At 36.6% G+C, this 21,404-nt stretch overlaps 1 protein-coding gene across 2 annotated transcripts in view; it reads right to left on the bottom strand.

The window, feature by feature from the left end:
* LOC129724370 (protein eiger) overlaps window positions 1-17,031 on the bottom strand; it is a 49,255-nt gene extending 32,224 nt beyond the window's left edge. Inside the window, exon 1 of one of the 2 annotated variants that reach the window (XM_055679231.1) lies at window positions 16,602-17,031. In XM_055679231.1, coding sequence (XP_055535206.1) covers window positions 16,602-16,757 — 156 coding nt within the window. In that variant the 5' untranslated portion in view covers window positions 16,758-17,031. The remainder of the gene's footprint in view (window positions 1-16,601) is intronic. The other variant, XM_055679232.1, reaches the window with a different exon arrangement.
* Window positions 17,032-21,404: the final 4,373 nt, after the last annotated feature.

The following is a 21,404-nucleotide window of genomic DNA, read 5'->3' as shown; positions in this document are numbered from 1 at the left end:
TTAGTATTGAGAGTAAGCTTAGCGTTCCGCTCTACAATACCGAGCCTCATTCCTTCTGCCAATATTATCGCCAATTATTATTTCCTGTAGAATGTCTCCCTGGTCTGTTTTATTGGAAGAGGGACTTTTTGTCGAGAGGATGGTAACGAGGTGTTTCAAAACACAACGTGAAAGAAGGATTAGTATAGAGCTTGAGAATATATCAATGTCCGTTGACATCAGAAATTCAGGATTGTACCAACATTCAAACCCAAGTCACGACGACTCGCTTGTCATAACGGTTCTTTAACCTCGTGGTTACGGTTATATTCAATTTCATTAAACTCTTTTATTTTTGTGTTTGATGTCGACGCTACGGATGACTATTCTCTGTATGAATCCAAACACCTTCTATCTGTTCAATTAGCATAATCTTATCAACATTTGATTTTTAATGGGCTAACTAATTGACTCAATTTATCAGTGTAATACATGGAACAATGAATAATCCGGTTGTTCCGGTTGAAGCACAATAAATTTTCTCATTCTATTTGATGAAGTTTTATATAATAACAATAATGTTAAGAGTTTAGAAGAAATCCTAAATTTTGCACCAAAATTTAGTAGGGCTGACGTCAACGAAGCTGTACCGATGTTTGTGGAGGGGCTGCTACAATGGCGTAAACCAAGAAAGCCTCCGAAGGGAAATACTTATTTACGAGTACTAAAGCATGAAATGAATGTAGGTATATCAGCGGCACTATCGCGAAAATCGCACACCGCTCTCTAGAAGCAATTTTAGGCAAGCTAGTCAAGTGTACCGTAGAACACTCGATTATATAAACAGTACTTTACTAAGATGCAAAGCAATCTTCGGCGGAACCCAACAGGTTTTTGGCAGTTTGTTAGAACGAAGTAAAGCTATAATAAAGGTATCCCAGCAAAGGTTATTCTAGATGATAAATCCACTATAGACCCATTGTTTGCTGAACATTTTTCTATGGTTTTCAATACAATCGCTGCTACAACTGATGAAGCTAATCTCGCTTCCGATATCTCAATAAACATGATTTCGGCTGACGTTCCCGAGATAACCGAAGAATTACTACTAAAGGCGACGAAACGGTTGAAAAAGGTTCAAAGCTTTGTATATTGCGTCACAAACTTCGAGAATTGTTGTTGATTGTGGGATACGAAAGAGATATTGTAACGACATGAAACTATCACCTGTTTCAACAAAGCGCAATGTGATAGCTAGCCTTTTACCGGCAGAAATAGTTTCTCACATATTTGAATCCAGCTTTTTGATTAATGGATATACCAATTCCAAAAGGGTGTGGAAACCGTCTATGTTCATGCGCAGAAAGCTATGGTATAACAGCGGCCCCTCATCTTCGAGCTCTCGAAGAAGTTGATTGTAGAATCCTCGGTCTTTTCGTTGTTTGACCCAATCACGCACCCACACACAGCGCATCCGACGACGTTTCAGATTCTCACCATTTTCAATGGTGAATTGGCAAGCATGACCAAAACGCAAAACTAGATTTGCTTCATATTTTTCGCATCGTGTAAAAGCATAGCAAACAAATTTACCATAAAATGAACAAAGAGACTTTGCTAGCATTCAAGCAAACAGGTTTTGAGGTAAATATTTGCTGTAGTGTAATAGCATAACAAATATATTTGCTCGTAGAAAAAAAAATGCGCAAATAAATCCGGTATCAAAAAAAAAACAAATATTTGCTTCGTGTAATAACCGCTTAAGTGTCTAATTTGGATCCTACACATCGCGATGATTAACAAACACTTCCGACGTTCCTTAAGGAAGTAATCTTTGACCACTCCTTTTCGTTATAATGTCGCAGCCCGTCTGGAAAGAGGATGTATGCTGTTCTATGCTGATGATCTAAAGATTTTTATGGTTGTTGACCAATTTTCCGACTGTCAAAAGCTGCAAGAACTGTTGGATGTTTTTGAGAGTTGGTGTCAAAAAAACTTGATGACTATCATTGTCCAGAAATGTTCCAGAATTTCATCGAATCGCTGTAGTAATCCCATAAACGGATGACGGCAATGCAAAATTATACAGATCGCCCGTTTTGATGTTGACAGTTGCCTTAACGGTGAGTGTCTCGGCGTCTCTCTGGTGTATAGGCTGACTAATAGTAACCCATAAGTTAGCAGAAAAATTTGAAAACTTTATTAGTCAAACTTTAACCGTGATGACGAAAGCAGTGAAGCTACTACGTTTAGAAGTAGGCGCGTCTGTACCCCGCCGCGTCGAAAAAAAGACATCGTGCGGCAATTTGTAAACGCCGGATACGCCCTTTTCGGCATCTAAAACATCATGACATTATTGAACCACAATCAGAGCATCGAAAGAAAGTCCGGTTCTGGACGGCCGTCGACCCTGAGCGACAAGAAGCTTCAAAATAGGGAACCTGTATATTAGAGAAATGACAAGATACTCACCGTTAAGGCAACTGTCAATATCAAAACGGATAACGGCAATGCAAAATTATACAGCTGGGCCGTTTTGATGTTGACAGTTGCCTTAACGGTGAGTGTCTAGGCGTCTCTCTGGTGTATCGGCTGACTACTTCAAAAGATGCTGAAGAGGAAGACCGAGGGAAAATTGGCTACATCACTGCGTGAGCTTTGCCGCTAGGTTGGCGCAACCGGCCAAACAGCGAAGAAGTATTGGTAAATACGGACAAACAGGGTGTTAGGAAGCTCATTTGAAATCATTTGAATCCTTTAGGAGTGACAGAGGACCCTATTTGACGAAAAAAATCCTTATACTACATATGGCTAAAATTTAACTACTGCAGAGTTATTCACTTTTTCAGTTTTCGGTTATGTTTGCCTATAACGAGCTGGAGCAGGATCAATCATAGTAACCCATTAGTCAGCAGAAAAATTTTACTCCAACTCTAACCGTGACGGCTAAAACAGTGAATCTACTTCAATCAGAAGTATGCGCGTTCAAAGACCGGTACCCCGCCGCGTCAAAAACGGATATCGTGCGACACTTTATGGACACCGGATACGCCCGTTTCGGCATCTACAATATCTTGGCACCATTGGACAACAATCGAAGTTCCGAACGGCCGACGCCCCTGAGCGTTAAGAAGCTGCACAGGATGCTGAAGAGGAAGACCGAGGGAAAAGTGGCTACATCGCTGCGTGTGCTTGGTCGGGAGGTTGGTGCTACCGGCCAAACTGTAAATATTACCTGGCGAACATGGATGGCAACGACTGGTAGGGCATTTCGTATTTTACTTCTTCCTCGAAGGAAGTGAGCTCCAAGATAAAGTTCATTCGACACACCAAGTACACCAAGAAGTTGTTGCTGTGGCTGACAATCAGCGAGAAGGGGATGTTAAAGCCGCTCTGCTTCCGCTCCGGACTGGCCGTGAATGAGAAAATTTATGGTAAGAAGTGCCTGCCGGAAGTTGCGTCGTTCGTCGAGGAATACCATAAGGGCGAAAACGCGCTGCACTGGCTAGATCTGCCGTCGGCCCACTACTCGAAGCAATCATTGGAGGAGATGGAGCGTCCCCTAGCTGTGCCCCATCGAGAGTTTCTAGGCAAAACTAAAGCGTAACGGAGATCTACTCCAACAATTTTGTCGCGAGAATTGATAAATAAAACGAAGAACTCAAATACATGCCTACACGCATGTTTTCGTCCGCCATGACGATTGTTCCGGTTAACTGCAGAGAGGCCACCCATGAACCTTCCCTTTTCCTTACTACCCACTCGAGAAAATAGCGTGACGCCGGCTCTGTCTACAGTAGTTAAATTTTGGCCATATGCGGAGAAAAATAGGGTCCTTTATCATCCCGTGAAGGCTTTTATGTGAACTCTCTAACACCCTGTTATTTGTCATTTTCCCGGCGAATCGCGACGTGGCGGTCGTGATGGATGACGGGACCTATCTCACCCTGGATGGCAATAACTGGCAGGACACTTCGTATTTTACTTTCCTCACGAGAGAAGTTCATTTCACACACTAAGTTCCTCAAGAAAGTGTTGCTGTGGCTGACAATCAGCGAGAAGGAGATGTCAGAGCCGCTTTTCTTTCATTCCGGACTGGCCGTAAACTGGAAATTTTATAATACGAAGTACCTGCCGGAAGTTGCGTCGTTCATCAAGAAATACCATAAGGGCGAAGACGCGATGTTCTGGAGGCGATCGTTGGAGAAGATGGAGCGGCTGAATATCGATGTGGTAAAGTTAGATTCACTTGCTTCACTAGATTTTCTCAGAGATGGCTGAACCGATTTCAATGAAATCAATTGCAAATGAAAGGTCTAGTTGCCCTATAAAACCCTATAGAATTATATTGTAATATGATTTCTAGTTTATAGGTTATGTATCAAAATGTAAAAATCACGAAACATCAATATCTCAGAAACTACACAACCGATTTGAACAAAATTGGTTTCAAATGAACGGGCTACCTAAAAAACCCTTAACTTTTGAACTTTATGAATATTGAAAATGTGGTTCAGAAGTTATGGAAAGAAACGTGTTCTGGAGACTGGAGAGTTTAATCTCACTCATGTTTCTCAGAGATGGCTGGACCGATTTTCATAAAATCAATGTCATATGGAAGGTCTTGTTGCCCCGTAAGACACTAATGATTTTTTTTTGCAAACGGATTATTACTTTGCCTGTTATGTTTAAAAATGTGAAATACAGTTATGAAAAGAAACATATTCCGAAAACTACTTGGACTCACTCACTTTTCTTAGAGATGGTTGAACCGATTTCCACAGAATTAGTATCAAATGAAAGGTCTAGCTGCCTCATAACACCCTATTGATTTTTGCTGTAATCGGACTGTAACTTCGTCTGTAATGTATCGAAATGTGAAAATCACGAAACTTCATTATCTTAGAAACTACACAACCGATTTGAACAATATTGAAATCAGATGAACGGGCTAGTTAAGGGTTAACTGATGAATTATGATTAAACACGTGGTTTCAAAGTTTGGCTGCCCTGTACGTTCCCTTTTCATTTGATTGTAATCAAAATTAAGCAACCGTTATATTTAAATTTGTGAAACAACGAAAGTCTATTATCTCAAGTGAATGGTGGTGATACGGTGAACATGGTAGCTTGTGTACCGCTAGTGTCTCAATTAAAAAGTTTTTTTTTGTGTGAAATCAAGTGCTTCACGTGATCTAGTACTAGTGATCCAACGGCCAAATTTGATACCTAAACGGATAAGTAGAAGTGTCTTTGCATGCTTTCGATTTATTCGCTGAATTGATTTAATTTGTGTCAGCGCCGACCATCGCGTCTATATCACATAGACGCTACGGCTGCTGGGTGAAATATTTATTGTTTTTTTTTTTTTTTTTTTTTTTTTTAAAGGGGGGATTTGTTAGTAGCTTAAGTATTTATGATAAATATTAGTAAATAATGAGTATGTGTGTCCAATCACAAATGGTGACTTCTCAACACTGTTAGAAATTTGTAATTTTAATTGTTAGGATTTGTTTGCTTTCGCAATTAGGACTTATCATTCGTAGGGATTTAAACCTACTTGTCAGAAAAGGGGAAGTAAACTTACAACTAACTTAATTGCTAACTTATTGGCTATAAAGAGAGCTTATCGTAGCAATTGAGGATTGCAACGATTTTTGTCGAAAATTGTTAATAATTTTATTTGACATAGCTTCTAATGGTTCAACACCAGTAAGTCTATGTAATTCGAGTGTACCAAACCAAGGAGGACGCTTCAAGATTATTTTCAGAATTTTATTCTGAATCCTTTGAAGCGTTTTCTTCCTTGTTGAACAGCAACTTGACCAGATCGGTACAGCATAAAGCATTGCTGGTCTAAAAATTTGTTTGTAAATCAAAAGTTTGTTCTTTAAACAAAGTTTAGAATTCCTGTTAATGAGAGGATATAAACATCTCGTATATTTGATGCACTTGGCTTGTATACTCTCAATGTGCTCTTTGAAAATAAGTTTTTTATCATAAATTAGTCCCAAGTACTTAACCTTGTCGGACCAACTTAAAATAACCCCATTCATCTTGACAACGTGATTATTGTTTGGCTTGAGGAAAGAAGCCCTAGGCTTATGCGGAGAAATTATCATTTGAGTTTTAGAAGCATTGGGAGAGATTTTCCACTTTTGCAAGTAGGAAGAAAAAATATCTAAACTTTTCTGCAATCGACTGCATATGACACGAAGACTTTTTCCTTTTACGGAAATGCTTGTGTCATCGCAGAACAATGACTTTGTGCATCCTGGAGGCAAATCAGGAAGATCTGAAGTGAATATGTTGTACAGGACTGGACCCAAGACTGAACCTTGAGGTACACCTGCTCTGACAGGAAATCTATCAGATTTTGAATTCTGATAGACAACCTGCAGAGTTCGATCAGTAAGATAATTTTTCAAAATTTTGACTAGGAAAATTGGAAAATTAAAAGTTTGCAATTTCGCAATCAAACCTTTATGCCAAACACTGTCGAATGCTTTTTCTATGTCTAAAAGAGCAGCTCCAGTGGAATAACCTTCAGATTTGTTAGCTCGTATCATATTAGTAACTCTGAGCAATTGATGAGTTGTGGAATGCCCATGGCGAAATCCAAACTGTTCATTTGCAAAAATTGAATTTTCGTTGATGTGTGACATCATTCTGTTAAGAATAATTCTCTTAAACAGTTTACTTATTGAAGAAAGCAAACTGATTGGTCGATAACTTGAAACTTCAGCTGGGTTCTTATCCGGTTTTAAAATGGGAGTAATTTTTGCATTTTTCCATAATTTGGGAAAATATGCAATTTTGAAGCAGCAATTGAAAATTTTTACTAAAAATTCCATTGTGCTCTCAGGGAGATGTTTGATTAGTATATTAAAGATTCCATCGTCACCAGGTGCTTTCATATTTTTGAAATTTTTAATAATTGATTTAATCTCATTCAAGTTAGTTTCAATTATTTCTGCAGGTAAAAAAATCTGGGAAGAAATTAAATCAAATTGACGTGTGACTTCATTTTCAATCGGACTCACAAAATTCAAATTTGAGCTATGAACACTCTCAAACTGCTGAGCAAGTCTTTGAGCCTTTTGTTCATTGGATACAAGAAAACGTTCACCTTTTTTTAAAACTGGAATAGGCTTTGAAGGTTTCTTAAGAATCTTCGACAGCTTCCAAAATGGTTTTGAATATGGTTTCAATTTTTCAACTTTAGTCTCAAAATTTTGATTTCTCAGAAGAGTAAATCTATGTTTAATCTCTTTCTGTAAATCTTTATAAATAGTTTTAAAAACAGGGTCACGAGAACGTTGATTTTGACGTCTGCGGACATTTTTCAAACGAATTAGAAGTTGAAGATTTTCGTCAATTATTGGTGAATCAAATTTCACTTGAGCCTTTGGAACAGAATAATTCCTGGCATCAACAATTGCACATTTTAATGCGTCCAAAGCGGAATCAATATTCACTTCGTTTTGCAAATCAAGCTCATTATTGAAATTTCTCTCAATATGAGTTTTGTATCTTTCCCAATTAGCCTTGTTATAATTAAAAACAGAGCTCATAGGGTTTAAAACTGATTCATGTGATAAAGAAAAAGTTATTGGAAGATGGTCAGAATCAAAGTCAGCATGTGTGATCAAATCACTACACACATGACTTTGATCTGTAAGCACCAAATCAATTGTTGAAGGGTTTCTTACAGAAGAAAAGCATGTAGGACTATTCGGAGACAAAATAGAATAGTATCCTGAAGAACAATCGTTGAATAAAATTTTGCCATTGGAATTACTTTGAGAATTATTCCATGAACGATGTTTAGCGTTAAAATCGCCGATTATGAAAAATTTCGAACGATTTCTGGTGAGTTTTTGTAAATCACCTTTAAAATAATTTTTGAGCTCGCGTGTGCATTGAAATGGTAAATATGCTGCGGCAATAAATAAAATCCCAAGTTCAGTTTGAACTTCAATTCCCAAAGTTTCAATAACTTTCGTCTCAAGATGGGGAAGAGCACGATGTTTGATTCGGCGATGAATAACAATTGCAACTCCACCGCCGGAACCCTGAATCCTATCATATCTATGAACCACGTAATTGGGATCATATTTTAATTTTATGTTAGGTTTCAAAAATGTTTCAGTAATAATTGCAATATGCACATTATTTACTGTTAAAAAGCTCATTCTCATTGGCCTTCAATGAGCGAGCATTCCAATTTAATATTTTAATTGTTTTATTTAAAATCATTGCTAAATTTTAAATTAGAAACAATTTTAATAGTAAAATTTGTGCCTATTTGAATGGCTTCAAACATTGATTTTGCCTGCAACATGGCGTTCATAAGATCGAACATTGCCTGTTGCAAAAAAGAAAGTTTACCTGCCGTGATAGGCCCCAGGCAGTTGACATTAGAAAAAATATTTTCGGCAGCAATATTAGCTGGAGTGATAGGTGTACAATTATTTTCTAGCCTGTTTTGCTTACCCATATTAACGGTTATTTTCGAACTACCAACACTAGGCGGTATAATGTTCGAACTACCTGTAACCTGTGCATAAGTTAAACGGGTATGCAAAGGAGTAGGTAAACTATACGTCACTGGTACGCTTGGAGAATTTTGTTTTGAAGTTGGTTTTAATTGAGAAATTGAATTTTGTTTACCTTGCCTTGCCTTAACAATTGCTAAACGGACTGGGCATTGATAAAAATTTGACATATGGTTGCCGTTACAATTCGCACAGCGAAAATTTTTACTCTCTTTCACAGGACATGTGTCCTTTTTGTGAGAAGAGTCTCCACAATTAAGACATTTTTGGTCCATGTTACAGAATTTGGAACCATGGCCATAACGTTGGCAAGTACGGCATTGGGTGATATGCTTTTCACCTCCGCCATACTTCCTATAAATTTCCCACTTTACACGCACATTATACAAAGCATGTGCTTTTTCAAAAAATTTTAAGTTGTTAACCTCATTGCGGTTAAAATGAATTAAATAATTAACAAGGGAAATTCCAGTTCTCTGACTGTTTTCGCCTCGTGATTTTTGTTTCATTAGAATTACTTGGGTAGGGGCTATGCCAAGTAATTCTGTTAAAGTAAGTTTGATCTCATCAACGGTTTGATCGTTGGTGAGACCTTTCAAGACAACCTTGAACGGCTTGGCGTTCTTGGTGTCATATGTAAAAAATTTGTACATCTTGTCAGTTAAATACTGAACAAGACGATCACGACCCTTTACTGAGTCGGCTAATAAGCGGCATTCACCTCTACGGCCAATTTGATAGGTAACTTTAACGTCAGAAACAAACGTTGAAAGTTCCTTTTTGAATATATTAAATTCAGAAGAAATAGTTACCACAATAGGTGGAACTTTCTCCTTTTTTAAAGATTTTATATTTTGTATAGTTTCATTATTAATAACTTCCATTTCACCAGCTTCTTGCTCAGGCAAAATATCAAAAGGATTGTCACTACAGACACTCGATGTGTCAGAAAGAGATGCCTCTCTTTTCCTCCCCGCAGCGATGCGAGGTTTCTTTTTCCGTCCAGCCATTCCAGGTGATACGAAAAAAGTTAAAACAAATGTTAAATTAAAAGTAGGTAGTCTTGAGAAAGACTGATGGGAAATAACTTTCAGGTAACCTTTAAAAGACACACTGACAAAACACAAACTTTGAAGCTATAGGCAGTCAAAGACCAGTCCACAAGCAACCGAAAAAACGTCTGATCTGTAGGACAGTTCAAGACGCACTGAAATATTTATTGTTATATTTTTCCATTGTTCGCTGCCTTTTGCTTTCGCCGTTGCTGCTGGACGAGTCCAGCCGGCGGTTGTTTGTGCGTTTGATATGGACTGTGCAAAATGTGGTAATATAGTTCGTGTTAGCGATGATCCCGTTGTTTGCGTGGGTAAGTGCAAGTCTCGATTTCATCGAGTTTGCACACCGCTCACTAAAATAGCGGCGAAAGTCGTTAACGATAATGAGAATATTGTTTTTAAATGTGCTGCATGTTTATCGGCCCAAGATGATGGCGGGATAGATGATGTTTTGAGTGGTGAGATGACAAAGATGATGGGTACTTTGTTATCTATCTCTGAGTCGCTTACAAATACTCAAAGCGGAATCGAAACTAAGATAAACATCGCGGTTGCTAACGGTATCGATACTATTTTGAAATCGATCAGCAATTCTCTTCGTGAGAGCATGGCATGCATTGAAGCCAATGTTGCCAAAAAGCTTGAAGATTTCAAAATAGAAGTAATCGAAAATGTTAATCGAGAGAAAAGTGTGCCAATGAATAGAAAGAGATCTAGAACTGAGAGAACGGTTCACTCTGAACTGGACTCTATTCCCAATAAGAAAAAAATTATTTCGAATAAATATGATGAACCGATTGAAGACGCGATTATGCAAGATAACGAGGTTTTTTCTCAAAAATCTCCGACATACGCGAATGTTTTAGCGGGATCGATAGGGAATACGGTAAATAAATTAAAGCGCGCTGAAAACCGTAAGACTCGGCCGGTCATTGTGATTAAACCAGTCGAGTCTTCTCAATCTAGTGAAGACACTAGAATTTTTTTGAAAGAAAATTTGGATCCGAAAGTACACAAAATTAGAAACTTTAGGAACGGGAAAGCTGGCTCGATAATTGCTGAGTGTGCAATAGGGGATAATATTGAAGACGTGGAAAAAAACATTGAAAGCAATTTAGGTGAAAGGTACAATGCTGTTATTCCTAAACGCTAAGCCAAAATTGAAAATTGTGGGAATGAGTGATCAATATTCCCCCGAAGTCTTCATTGACTTATTGAAAAGTCAAAATGATGGCATCGGAATCAATGAAGTCAAAGTTATTGCGCAATTTGAAAATTCACGCTTCAAATACAATAAATATAATACAATTGTTGAAGTTGATAGGGACACATTCGACCGCCTGATGTCTGCTAGTAAAGTAAGCATTGAGTGGGATAGGTGTTCTGTTCAAGAGGCCATTAATGTTCTACGTTGCTTCAAATGTGGAGAATTTGGTCATAAAAGCACAGAGTGTGTTAATTCCGAAACATGCTCTAAGTGTAGTGCACAGCACAAGACATCGGAATGCTCATCAACTGATTTTAACTGTGTGAATTGTTTAAAATCTAATAAAGACTTCAATTTAAATTTGGACGCTAAATATCCAGCATATAGTACACAGTGTCCAGTATTTCGGAGACTGTTTGAGAAAAGAAAGAGCAACATGTTGTTAAGTAAATAGCAGCTGAAGAAAACGCAATGTGAAAGGAAATTAGAAATGATTTATATGAATATTGCTGGTTTATCTACAAATTATGTTGCTTTACGGCATCTTGTGGAAACAACACGTCCAATGTTAGTATTGCTAGCGGAAACTCATATAGTGGAAGCTGATGCATTTGATCAGTATAGCATTCCGGGTTACAAAGTTGCTTTTTGCCTTTCACATTCCAGACATACTGGTGGGGTTGCTATTTACGCCAAGGAATCAATCAAATTCAATATTCGATTAAACGAATCTTTTGAAAATAATTGGTTCCTAGGAATATCAGTTGAAAGAGGCATGACGGTAGGAAATTTTGGAATTGTGTACCACTCCCCCAGTACAAGTAACCAGCGTTTTTTAGAAACTTTAGAAAAGTGGTGGGATAATTTTATTGACTTGAGTAAATTAAATGTTATTGCTGGCGATTTTAATATCGATTGGCTCAATATACCAAATTCGAACCAATTGAGGCAATTAGCAGATTTTTTCAATTCACAACAAACGGGTTTTCAAGTTACAAGAATTTCCAGACACTCTCGTACATTAATTGATCACGTGTTTTCGAATTTTGATAATGTTCATTCTTTCACTAAGGCCGATTATAAAATCACAGATCATGAGACAATTTGTGTTGTACTTGAGAATGATCAAAACCGTGATAATATAGTAAAAATTAAGTGTTGGAATAGATACTCGAAGCAAGCAATGACTCAGCTTATTTCGAGAAGTCTGAATTTTCAGCCAATAACAGGGAATTTCGACAATAAAGCAGCTGTTCTAACTAACACGCTAAAAGAGTGTACCAATAGCCTAGTTTCCGAAAAGTGTGTTGAATTGCATAATTCGAACAGCTGGTACTCTTTAGAACTTTTGCGTTTAAAACGTAAAAGAGATAAAAAGTACAAAAAATTTTGCAGAAGTAATGATAGCAATGATTGGAATAGGTACACCGCTGCGCGGAATATATACTCACGCACCTTGAAAAAGACACGATGTGAATATATACAACGGAAGATTGATCAACATCAAAATAATAGCAGAGTTATGGAAAATTTTAAAATCATTGATAAAAAGTAAAGATAGTTGTCCGCAAACCATAACTTTTAATGGCTTAGAAGAACATTCGGCGCGAGTGATTGCAAGTAAATTCAACAGTTATTTCGTTGAAAGTGTTCAATCGATCAATCAGAGTATTGATTTGGTCAACGAACCTCTCGAAATAATACAGCCGGTCCATAATAACTGTAATTTTTCTGGTTTTCATCCTATTACTTTTGCACAGTTGAAAGATATTTGTTTTTCTCTTGAGAGATCGGCTGGTATCGACAATGTCAACGCAAAAGTAATACAAGATTGCTTCCATGTCATTGGACACGATCTGCTGGACCTTATCAATGAATCACTGCAAACAGGGCACGTGCCTCAGGTTTGGAAGGAATCACTTGTGGTTCCTATCCCCAAGATTAATGGGACAGATAAAGCCGAAGAGTTCCGCCCCATTAATATGTTGCACACATTAAAGAAAATTTTAGAACTAGTTGTGAAAGGCCAGCTGATGGATTATTTAAATAGTAATGATTTGCTAATCCCAGAGCAATCAGGTTATCGAGAGGGTCACTCTTGTGAGTCTGCTTTAAATCTGGTGTTAGCAAAATGGAAAGAAAAAATTCGAGGCTAAAGAAACTATTTTTGCGGTGTTTTTGGATCTAAAACGCGCTTTTGAAACAATTTCTAGGCCCTTATTGTTACAAACATTGGAGCGCTTTGGTATCGTAGGGACAGCATACAAATGGTTTGAGAGCTATTTGTGTGCTAGAACTCAGAAGACTCGTTTTAATGATTCTGAATCGGATTCCATTGCTAATACACTTGGTGTACCGCAAGGAAGTGTTTTAGGGCCCATTTTGTTCATTATTTATATTAATGACATGAAGCGAGTTTTACGGTTTTGCGATATCAACTTATTTGCTGATGATACTGTTCTGTTCATTGCGGCTAAGAATCCTAATGACGTTGTGGCACTTTTAAATCAAGATTGACATTATCTGGCGAATTGGTTGAAATTTAAACAGCTTAAATTAAATATTAGCAAAACAAAGTACTTAATCATTTCTTCTGCCAACTCCAGACCAGACGTAAATATTGCAATTGATGGTGAGACGATTGATCGCGTAAACGAAATAAAGTATCTTGGAGTGATTATTGATGACAAATTAACTTTTAAGTCTCACATTGACAATGTCATCAAGAAAATGGCAAAAAAATACGGTATTCTGTGCCGTTTGAAAAATGAATTGACTGTTAGTAGTAAAATTAGTCTTTATAAGTCAATCATTTCACCACATATAGATTTTTGCCCATCCATATTATTTCTTGCGAACAATACACAAATATTGAGACTGCAGCGCTTACAAAATAAAGTTATGCGATTAATATTAAGATGTAATAGATACACTTCCTCGAGTTTTATGCTGGACGCATTGCAATGGCTTTCTGTGAAGCAAAGAGTATATTTTTTGACAATGGTGTTTCTATATAAAATTTTTAATAATGTGCTGCCTCGATATTTGTGTAATCGAATTGATAGGGGAAGTGATTTTCATAGGTACAACACTAGAAACGCGGATGATGCTAGAACACCAAATTTTCTTTTTGGAAGATCACAGAACTCTCTGTTGTACAAAGGAATAAATTTTTTCAATTCGATGCCAAGACAGGTAAAACGTGCAGCAACAATGGCGGAGTTTAAAAGGCTTTGTATTTCACACAGAAAGTCTGTTTTGTAGTCAGATTATATAGAATTTTTTGTAAATTAATGACGAAGATTGTAAAATTTATGTTTTTTTTTTTTTAATTTATTGGGTAAACTAAGCTATTATGTTCACTGATGATGATGGATTTTTGTTTGAATTAGTTGTATAATATTTAATAGTAGAGTTTAAAAAAGAGTCGACTACACATGTTCGAGCCACGCGCGCGTAGACTGACATAGACAATCTGGATATTGAGTACATCAGGATTAAACCCCTGAAATTGAAACAAAAAGCATATCAGGTTGGAAAGTTGCTTTTTGGTATGAAATAGCATATATGCTGTTATTCTGATTTTTGATATTTATCTGTTTTTACGATTTTGAACTAGGGTTGGGAGAAAAAACTGAAAAGGCTTGGGTTCGCCTGTGGACTGTAAAGCTCGTTATCGAGAACTATAGTATCACAGGATCTCTCTCGTAGTTTTGGATCGTTATCCAGAATCAATTCTGATTAGTTAACACTCCTAAATGTTAGGTTCAATTCCTAACCAAGTCCAGATAATTTTCGGGTTGGAAACGTTCTGGATGAGCCTTGGATCCATGATGGTATTGGAAAATCGTTTTTTTATACTCATTGTTAAATTATTGGTATTCTTTTGAAGGGTTACTATGTCTGTATTAATAACCAGTCCGTTATTTGTTTGTATGAACTATATAATATCTTACTTAGATAAATCGACCAGCTCAAACCGATGTAGGGGTATGAGGTGGGACCATCATCATCAAGTATTAAACGACTTATTTGAACATAACTAGTGTCATACAAAAGTGTCATCTTTCACAATTACAAGTAACAAACTTCATAACGATTTGATATGCTGTTTAAAAGTTTTGAAAAGAAAAGAAATTCAAAGACTATTCAACACTTTACCTGCTTTGATCAATATATATGGCCTCAACTTGATTTAAATGTGGTATCGTACTATTTGAACGTTCCCGGTATCGCTCGTGATTAAATTGTTCGAAATTAAGAGTAATTTATTATATTTCACTATTTCTGAAGCACTAACATTACGTCAAATTTCATATTTTATACCTCAATTACAACATCAATATTTTAGAACCCAAAGGGTGAATATACCTTTATTGGATTTAAGCATTCATGTAAATCTATTTTTACAAATAATAAGTTTGAATGAGAAAGGCTGAGTCTGACCGCTAGGTGGATTAATTTGGGTTTTTTTTTTATAATCATCCGACAAAAGACCCTTTTTTATGCAAACTTCAGGAGAAAAGGCAAACAAGTTTTCTTCTACCGCTCTGTTGTTGAATATTTTGAACCAATCCCTACCTCCACCAACACTAGCCAACTGTTTGATTTTAGATATACCTCGAATTTTTACAAACAGAAATCTGCTATCAGCTAGACTTTTTAATATCTTCAATTTTTTTCAAAATGCGATTTCTAGAATGAACATTGATATTAAATATACGCAGATATGAAAAACTTAGAAAAGAAGATCGCTTGACACCAGAGAAAATTTTAAATTGTTTCATAAAATGCTGTAACTTAAATTTGCTTATAATACCTCAGGGTTATAAGTGTTTTTTATGTAAGATTTTCGCGGAATCACGATGCAATGATCAAATTTGAAATCGAAATGTACTCATTCGCTTGTGACCTTAAAGGAACAATTCCCCAAACTTCCAGTCAAATCTTAGGAGGTCCTTGACACGTTTGTACTTCTTTTGCACACTTAGGATGGAATAATCCATATGATAAATTATTTCGTTAATTTTAATCGCTGCGTTTATTTTCGAATACGATTTTTTTTTTTTCTAAAACCAGGAACGAGTCTTTACTAAAAGAAATAAACAACTCTTCCAAAAATAAATGTATTGGCTACAAAATATAACGCAATTCCGGGAAAAGCATTCAGTTACTCAATGAAAATATTTGAGCTGCTCCGAAAATTCTCGTTTTGTTTATGAAATGCTTATCAAAAACGTGAGAGAAGTTCTTAATCGCACGTAGAAAAGATTCTTAGTATTTATATTTTTACTGAACGAATATCAATAACAATCATTTTTATATATTAATTATATGTCAGTCATACTTAATCTGTTATGAAATTTATTGACCCTATCATATTATTCAGATGGAATACAGAAAAAAAAACAAAAATGTGTAAAAAAGTAAACCTAGGTTAAAAGTTTAAATAAACTTTAGATTAATCCGGTTCGTTAGAATCAAACTGTATGAAAATTGAACAAATCAAGATATATCAGTGGGACGAAATTGAAATAGAAGAATTGAGTATAGTGAATGCTATGCAGGCTAACACAATCATGATGCAGGCGGATCTAATTCCGAAACTAACTGCAGCACTCCAGTAGAACTGCATTTGTTGCTTTCAAACGACAATTACGAACATAACTGAATAAATCAATAAAAGTGTCCACCAGTTATTCATTCAGTCAGCTAGAAGAAGTCACACGTTATAGACTAGTTTATTTTATTGAATTAAAAAAGACTGTCAATCATTCACACCGATCGGAAAGTTATTCGTACCTCAAGTCCTAGAACAGCTGCCCCTAGAATGAATAAAACTACCCAAGCACTAACAACGAAACACTTTTTCACGGATTTTCTCTGGGTGCAGTCCTTAGATAAAGCACCCAACGGATTCGATGTGTTCAGGAAGGGCTTCAATGACTCCGCAGTCATTTTAATAGATTTTTTCAAAACCAACTTTTTAAATTCACAATAAAAATACAACGCAATCACTGGGGTCAAATTGTCACTCAAAAACCACCCATTACGCCGTTACAATCGCACCAGTTTATTTGCTTAATTAAACACACTCTGATTCGACTGATGACTGTTCAATTTGAAGCAACTTTTTCCAACCTCGTAAGCAGCGTTCGATCATCGCGAAGTCCTAAGTTTTACTGAATGAACTTGACAGTGGCAGCAGCTTCTGATCCGACTGACCGTTCCGTTTCCATACGACACGCCGATGTGGGAGGGAGAGAATTCTCGATCTTGATCTTGCCAGCGTCATACAGCCCCTGATGTGGAATCTTCTCTCGGTCGGGGTTGATTCTCCTAGAAGATGGTTGTTGCCGCTGTAGGACTCGAAGCAGAATGGAATTATTGAGCAGAAGAAAGAATAACTTGTAAATATTGTAATCGCAAACAAATCGGTCTTCAGAATAACACTTGAGAACCTGATCAACGATCGTAGATCAAGTCTCGTGCACACGACGTCAGAAAGAGAAGGGGCGAGAGATAGAGAGAGCTCATTAATCATTTCAAATCCTTCATCTCCAGCCACGGCTGTTGGTGGGTGGAGGACGACGAAAACAGTGATCTTGTTATGATTAACACATTTGTTTAGACTTACTGCTAACTTTCTACGTGCGTCTTTTTAGATTCATGACAAAATTAGAAACGAACGGCTGTAGTTTTATCACGAAGCGGGGATGTTTTCTGTTTGGTTTCGAAGTAAACAAATTCACTCTAAATTTACATTACTCACTTCTGGCAACAGAGACGTGCACGCTCTTAATTGCTTTTTCTTTGCTTTGATAAAATTGATAACTGCTCCAATAGTTGCTTAATTTCGCTAGAATTATTACGCCTCAATGTCAAGCGATTAAGACTCATAATTTTCAGCATCATGGCGCCGCTGTCAGTCGTTTCTAGTGCCGTTCCAATTATGTACTGACCTTTCCTACACCAAACGAGCCGCAAAGCGATTCCAGAGCGATAATCTATTATCAATAATTAAGCCAACCAACAAACCATTCCAGACTAAGCGATGAAAGAAGCTGGGCTATCGCTTTGTTTAATCACTGTAACAAACTTGACATTGAAACGCGTCGACTCTCCCCAAGCTGGCTATCGTCGATATAACGGACCAAATCGCCCGATCATCTTCGCATTACCGGATTTGACTGTTTTTCTGTGCCATAAACACATGTCCATCACGCGCTAATCGTCGGCAGCGTTGTGGTCGCTAATTATGGTCTATATTATTCATAAGTTTACTAACCGACGGCTCAGAAATTTTAAGTCATCTTCCAGATGGCTGAACTTGAGAGACACGCTTAATCAGCGGCACCCGTCATCGGCACACGCATGCCGACTGGATGTTATCTGAACGTCTCCGTCGCCACATGAAGCGGAAACGTACGAGGCGATGGCGGGGAGGCCAATATCGATATTGATGTATGGCCAGAATAAGCCGGATATTGAGTAGTGTAACATTTCAGTTTTCGTTTCTTGCGAACACATTTGTACCGCCGTGTTGCATTTTTAGTCCTGGAATAGACTTAAGCGGGAATTTGTGATCAGTATGAGTTAATTTGTTTGACCGATTTTACTGTTTACAATAGAGGTTTCCACCAGACCCCTTTTCTTATTTCTTTCAGGAAATATTTTGCATTTGAGTAATCATGTTGCAAAAGTAAATGTTTTTTCAGTTTTTTTGAATCACTGCTTAGAAAAAATAAAAGGTCAAAAAATTTCATGCGTCCAAACTGATCCTCATTAGATTTTTTTTCTTTAAGGTGAAAAAAAAACTATAAAAAGCCTAAATATTGAGTAAAAGCGTATATATCTAGAGAAACATTTCAAAAGGTCCTATCTACTTTGATCGATTTTTTTATTGTTCACTTTCATTCAATCACCACAACTTATTAAACACCTTTTATGCCACGTTATTTGCACGACTTGATAGTGGAGGGATCACTCTAGCCTTCTGAATGAAAACCACGCTTGGGAAAGTTACTTAAGCTGAACCATTACCAAAATAAAAAGTCGCTCCGGAAAAACGATAAAAGCAGATAGGACCTTTTGAAATGTTTATCTAGAAATGTATAAGCGTCGAACACAAAATAAATGCGTTTTATCCTTTTTCCTCGCAAATTTTCAACATTTCAAAAGTTCTCGGTGATGAACTTTGACAATATAAATGGCAAAAAGAGCAGTATTGCTGAACATTGTTGGTGAAGATAAGAACTCAAATCAAAACATAAATACCGGTTTATTTGCTCAAAATATTTTTCCGTGCAAGAATAAGAACTAAATTTTTTGTTTGTTTCATATGCACATTTGCATTTTTTTTTACTTATAGGCTTTGGATGCATGGAACTTTGCCAGTTTCTGGATTCAATAGGTGAATTAGTTCATTTACACACCAGCGGTTTCGTCGAACGCGTTCAAGTTTACCCTTGCAGTAGTCGGTTTAAAACAGATTTTGCGCGCGTTATTAAAATTTTACCCAGTGTAATTATTCAACTACAACAGACTGGATGTGATATCCCGAAGGACTAACGATTTATATGAGAAAAAATCGCATGTAAACTTATCACTTCAACATAACATTTTACCGTTCCGTGTGATTTCTCTGATTCAAATAATATTTTTATTTTGTTTCATTAATTATTTGTATATTTTGTAATACGAACTACGCACATGAGTGCCTCACTATAATAGCATCTCTTATGGGGTTTAAAACGGATTCAAATCATAGAATCTCAAATACTTCTAATATTTTCTAGACCATCCACACACACACACTCGTATGTGGTCCCAACAATAGATTTAATGTTGTTGGTTTAACTCGTTTCCAAATATTTAAATACGACAACTTGTATTCCTTTCAAGTAAACCCCACAAATTTGTGAGTGGCTCCAAGAGCCTTCGGTATTAATCAGATTACGATGAGGTGTGTCAGTATAAATCAACCAACAGTCTTGAATTGGAACACTAAGCAATTTTGTGAACTAGTAAAACAAATCCCTCAAGCGTGGCCCCTACAGCATTATTAATGTCTGCTAGTATAAACCTGTACCAAATATAAATAAGCTAATATACATCTCCAATTAGCCAACTGAACGGAGAATAAACCGTAAAAAGTTCAATAAAGCCGGGTATAAATTATATGTATGATCGCATCACTTATCAAAGTGAATCCAGATCCAACGAACCCTTCCTTACTAACAAAAATCTCCTTCCTGTGACCTTTGTGGAGATGCAGAGGTCTCCTAATAGCAAGAGTCACACTAACATCCCTACCCTCTCTCTACCTGATTGAAAGGACGTGGCCGGCGTCGTTATTGATCCTTTAAAGTATTGAGTCACTAAAACTTGTACAATGAGAATGGTCGGTCACTCCCAGCCCCATTCAGTTGATTCACTGTGCAATTTTACTGATTCGGTTCAATCACGGAGTGCAACCATTGATATGTGCAGTCAGTCAAGCTAAGCTAAGCTAAGCTAAAATATTTTTCCGTGCAAGAACAAGAATGTCAAGATTGTCATTACCTTTGAACAGATTTGAGGAGTATGTATAATTTGAAGCGTTTCGTAAAGGATGTATGTAAATGGAATATTGTATTGATATTGTATTGTAAATGGAATGTATGTAATCCAATTTGAACGGATTCCATAGTTTTGTTAGGCTTTTAAGCCCCTTGTATTTTTTTCTGTGATAGATATTTTGTTCCTAATGTTCAGCAACACGCACATTAACGAGATGTTATTAGCCTGACTCCAGGTAATAAGATGTCATTGAACTAATCTCATGCGAAATGATAAAATTTTGATTGCTTTTAAATTATTTCTTTTCGATTTTCATTAAACTTTTGTGTAATTTTATGGCATATGAAGTGACTGTGCCAGTAAGTCGGCACTCATAACTCAACTCATAAACATATAAAATGATCCGTTTAATGTTGGAAAATGGTCCGTTCAATTGAATTATCTTTGGCGAACTTGTGAATGATAAAATGGCAGACTCTTAGCAGTGAGTGATTTGATGATTTTGTTTAGGAAACAATATTTTTAAAGTTAGATTTTTACATTTCATCGTATTTTATTTCCCAACATTTAATGATCGAAAAACAATTAGCCGTTGAATATTTTACGAATTCGTTGTGAAAAAAAAAATTCTGATGTTTAAAGTTTATTGCAGGTCCCTGTGTAAAAAGAAACAAAAATAAAAAAGGAAATTTATTCTTTCACGTAATAAAGCTATCTGTTTTTATTGCCGAATGTTTTGTTTCTCATTTTACATAGAGAACACTTTAGAAAGTTGTATGCATTAAATTTGTTTCAAACATTTTGTATAGTGTATGCCTCCATCAGAAAAGCGATTTTATTGTAGAACTTTCTTAAAAACAATTCTCGACTACTTTGTGATAAGGTCGTATGTCTAAACGTAGACAAAACGAGTGAGAGGTATATCCCTTTTACTTTACAAGCACAAATCATCTCTCACTCGTTTTGTTTACGTTTGGACATACGACCTTATCACAAAGTACTCCAGAATTCCTTCAAGTAAATATACCATTTCCGCTACTGATA

Source organism: Wyeomyia smithii, chromosome 2, assembly GCF_029784165.1.
Source record: "Wyeomyia smithii strain HCP4-BCI-WySm-NY-G18 chromosome 2, ASM2978416v1, whole genome shotgun sequence".
Lineage (NCBI taxonomy): Eukaryota > Metazoa > Arthropoda > Insecta > Diptera > Culicidae > Wyeomyia > Wyeomyia smithii.
The sequence above is the reverse complement of the archived record's forward strand: the minus strand, read 5'-3'. Positions and strand labels throughout refer to the sequence as shown.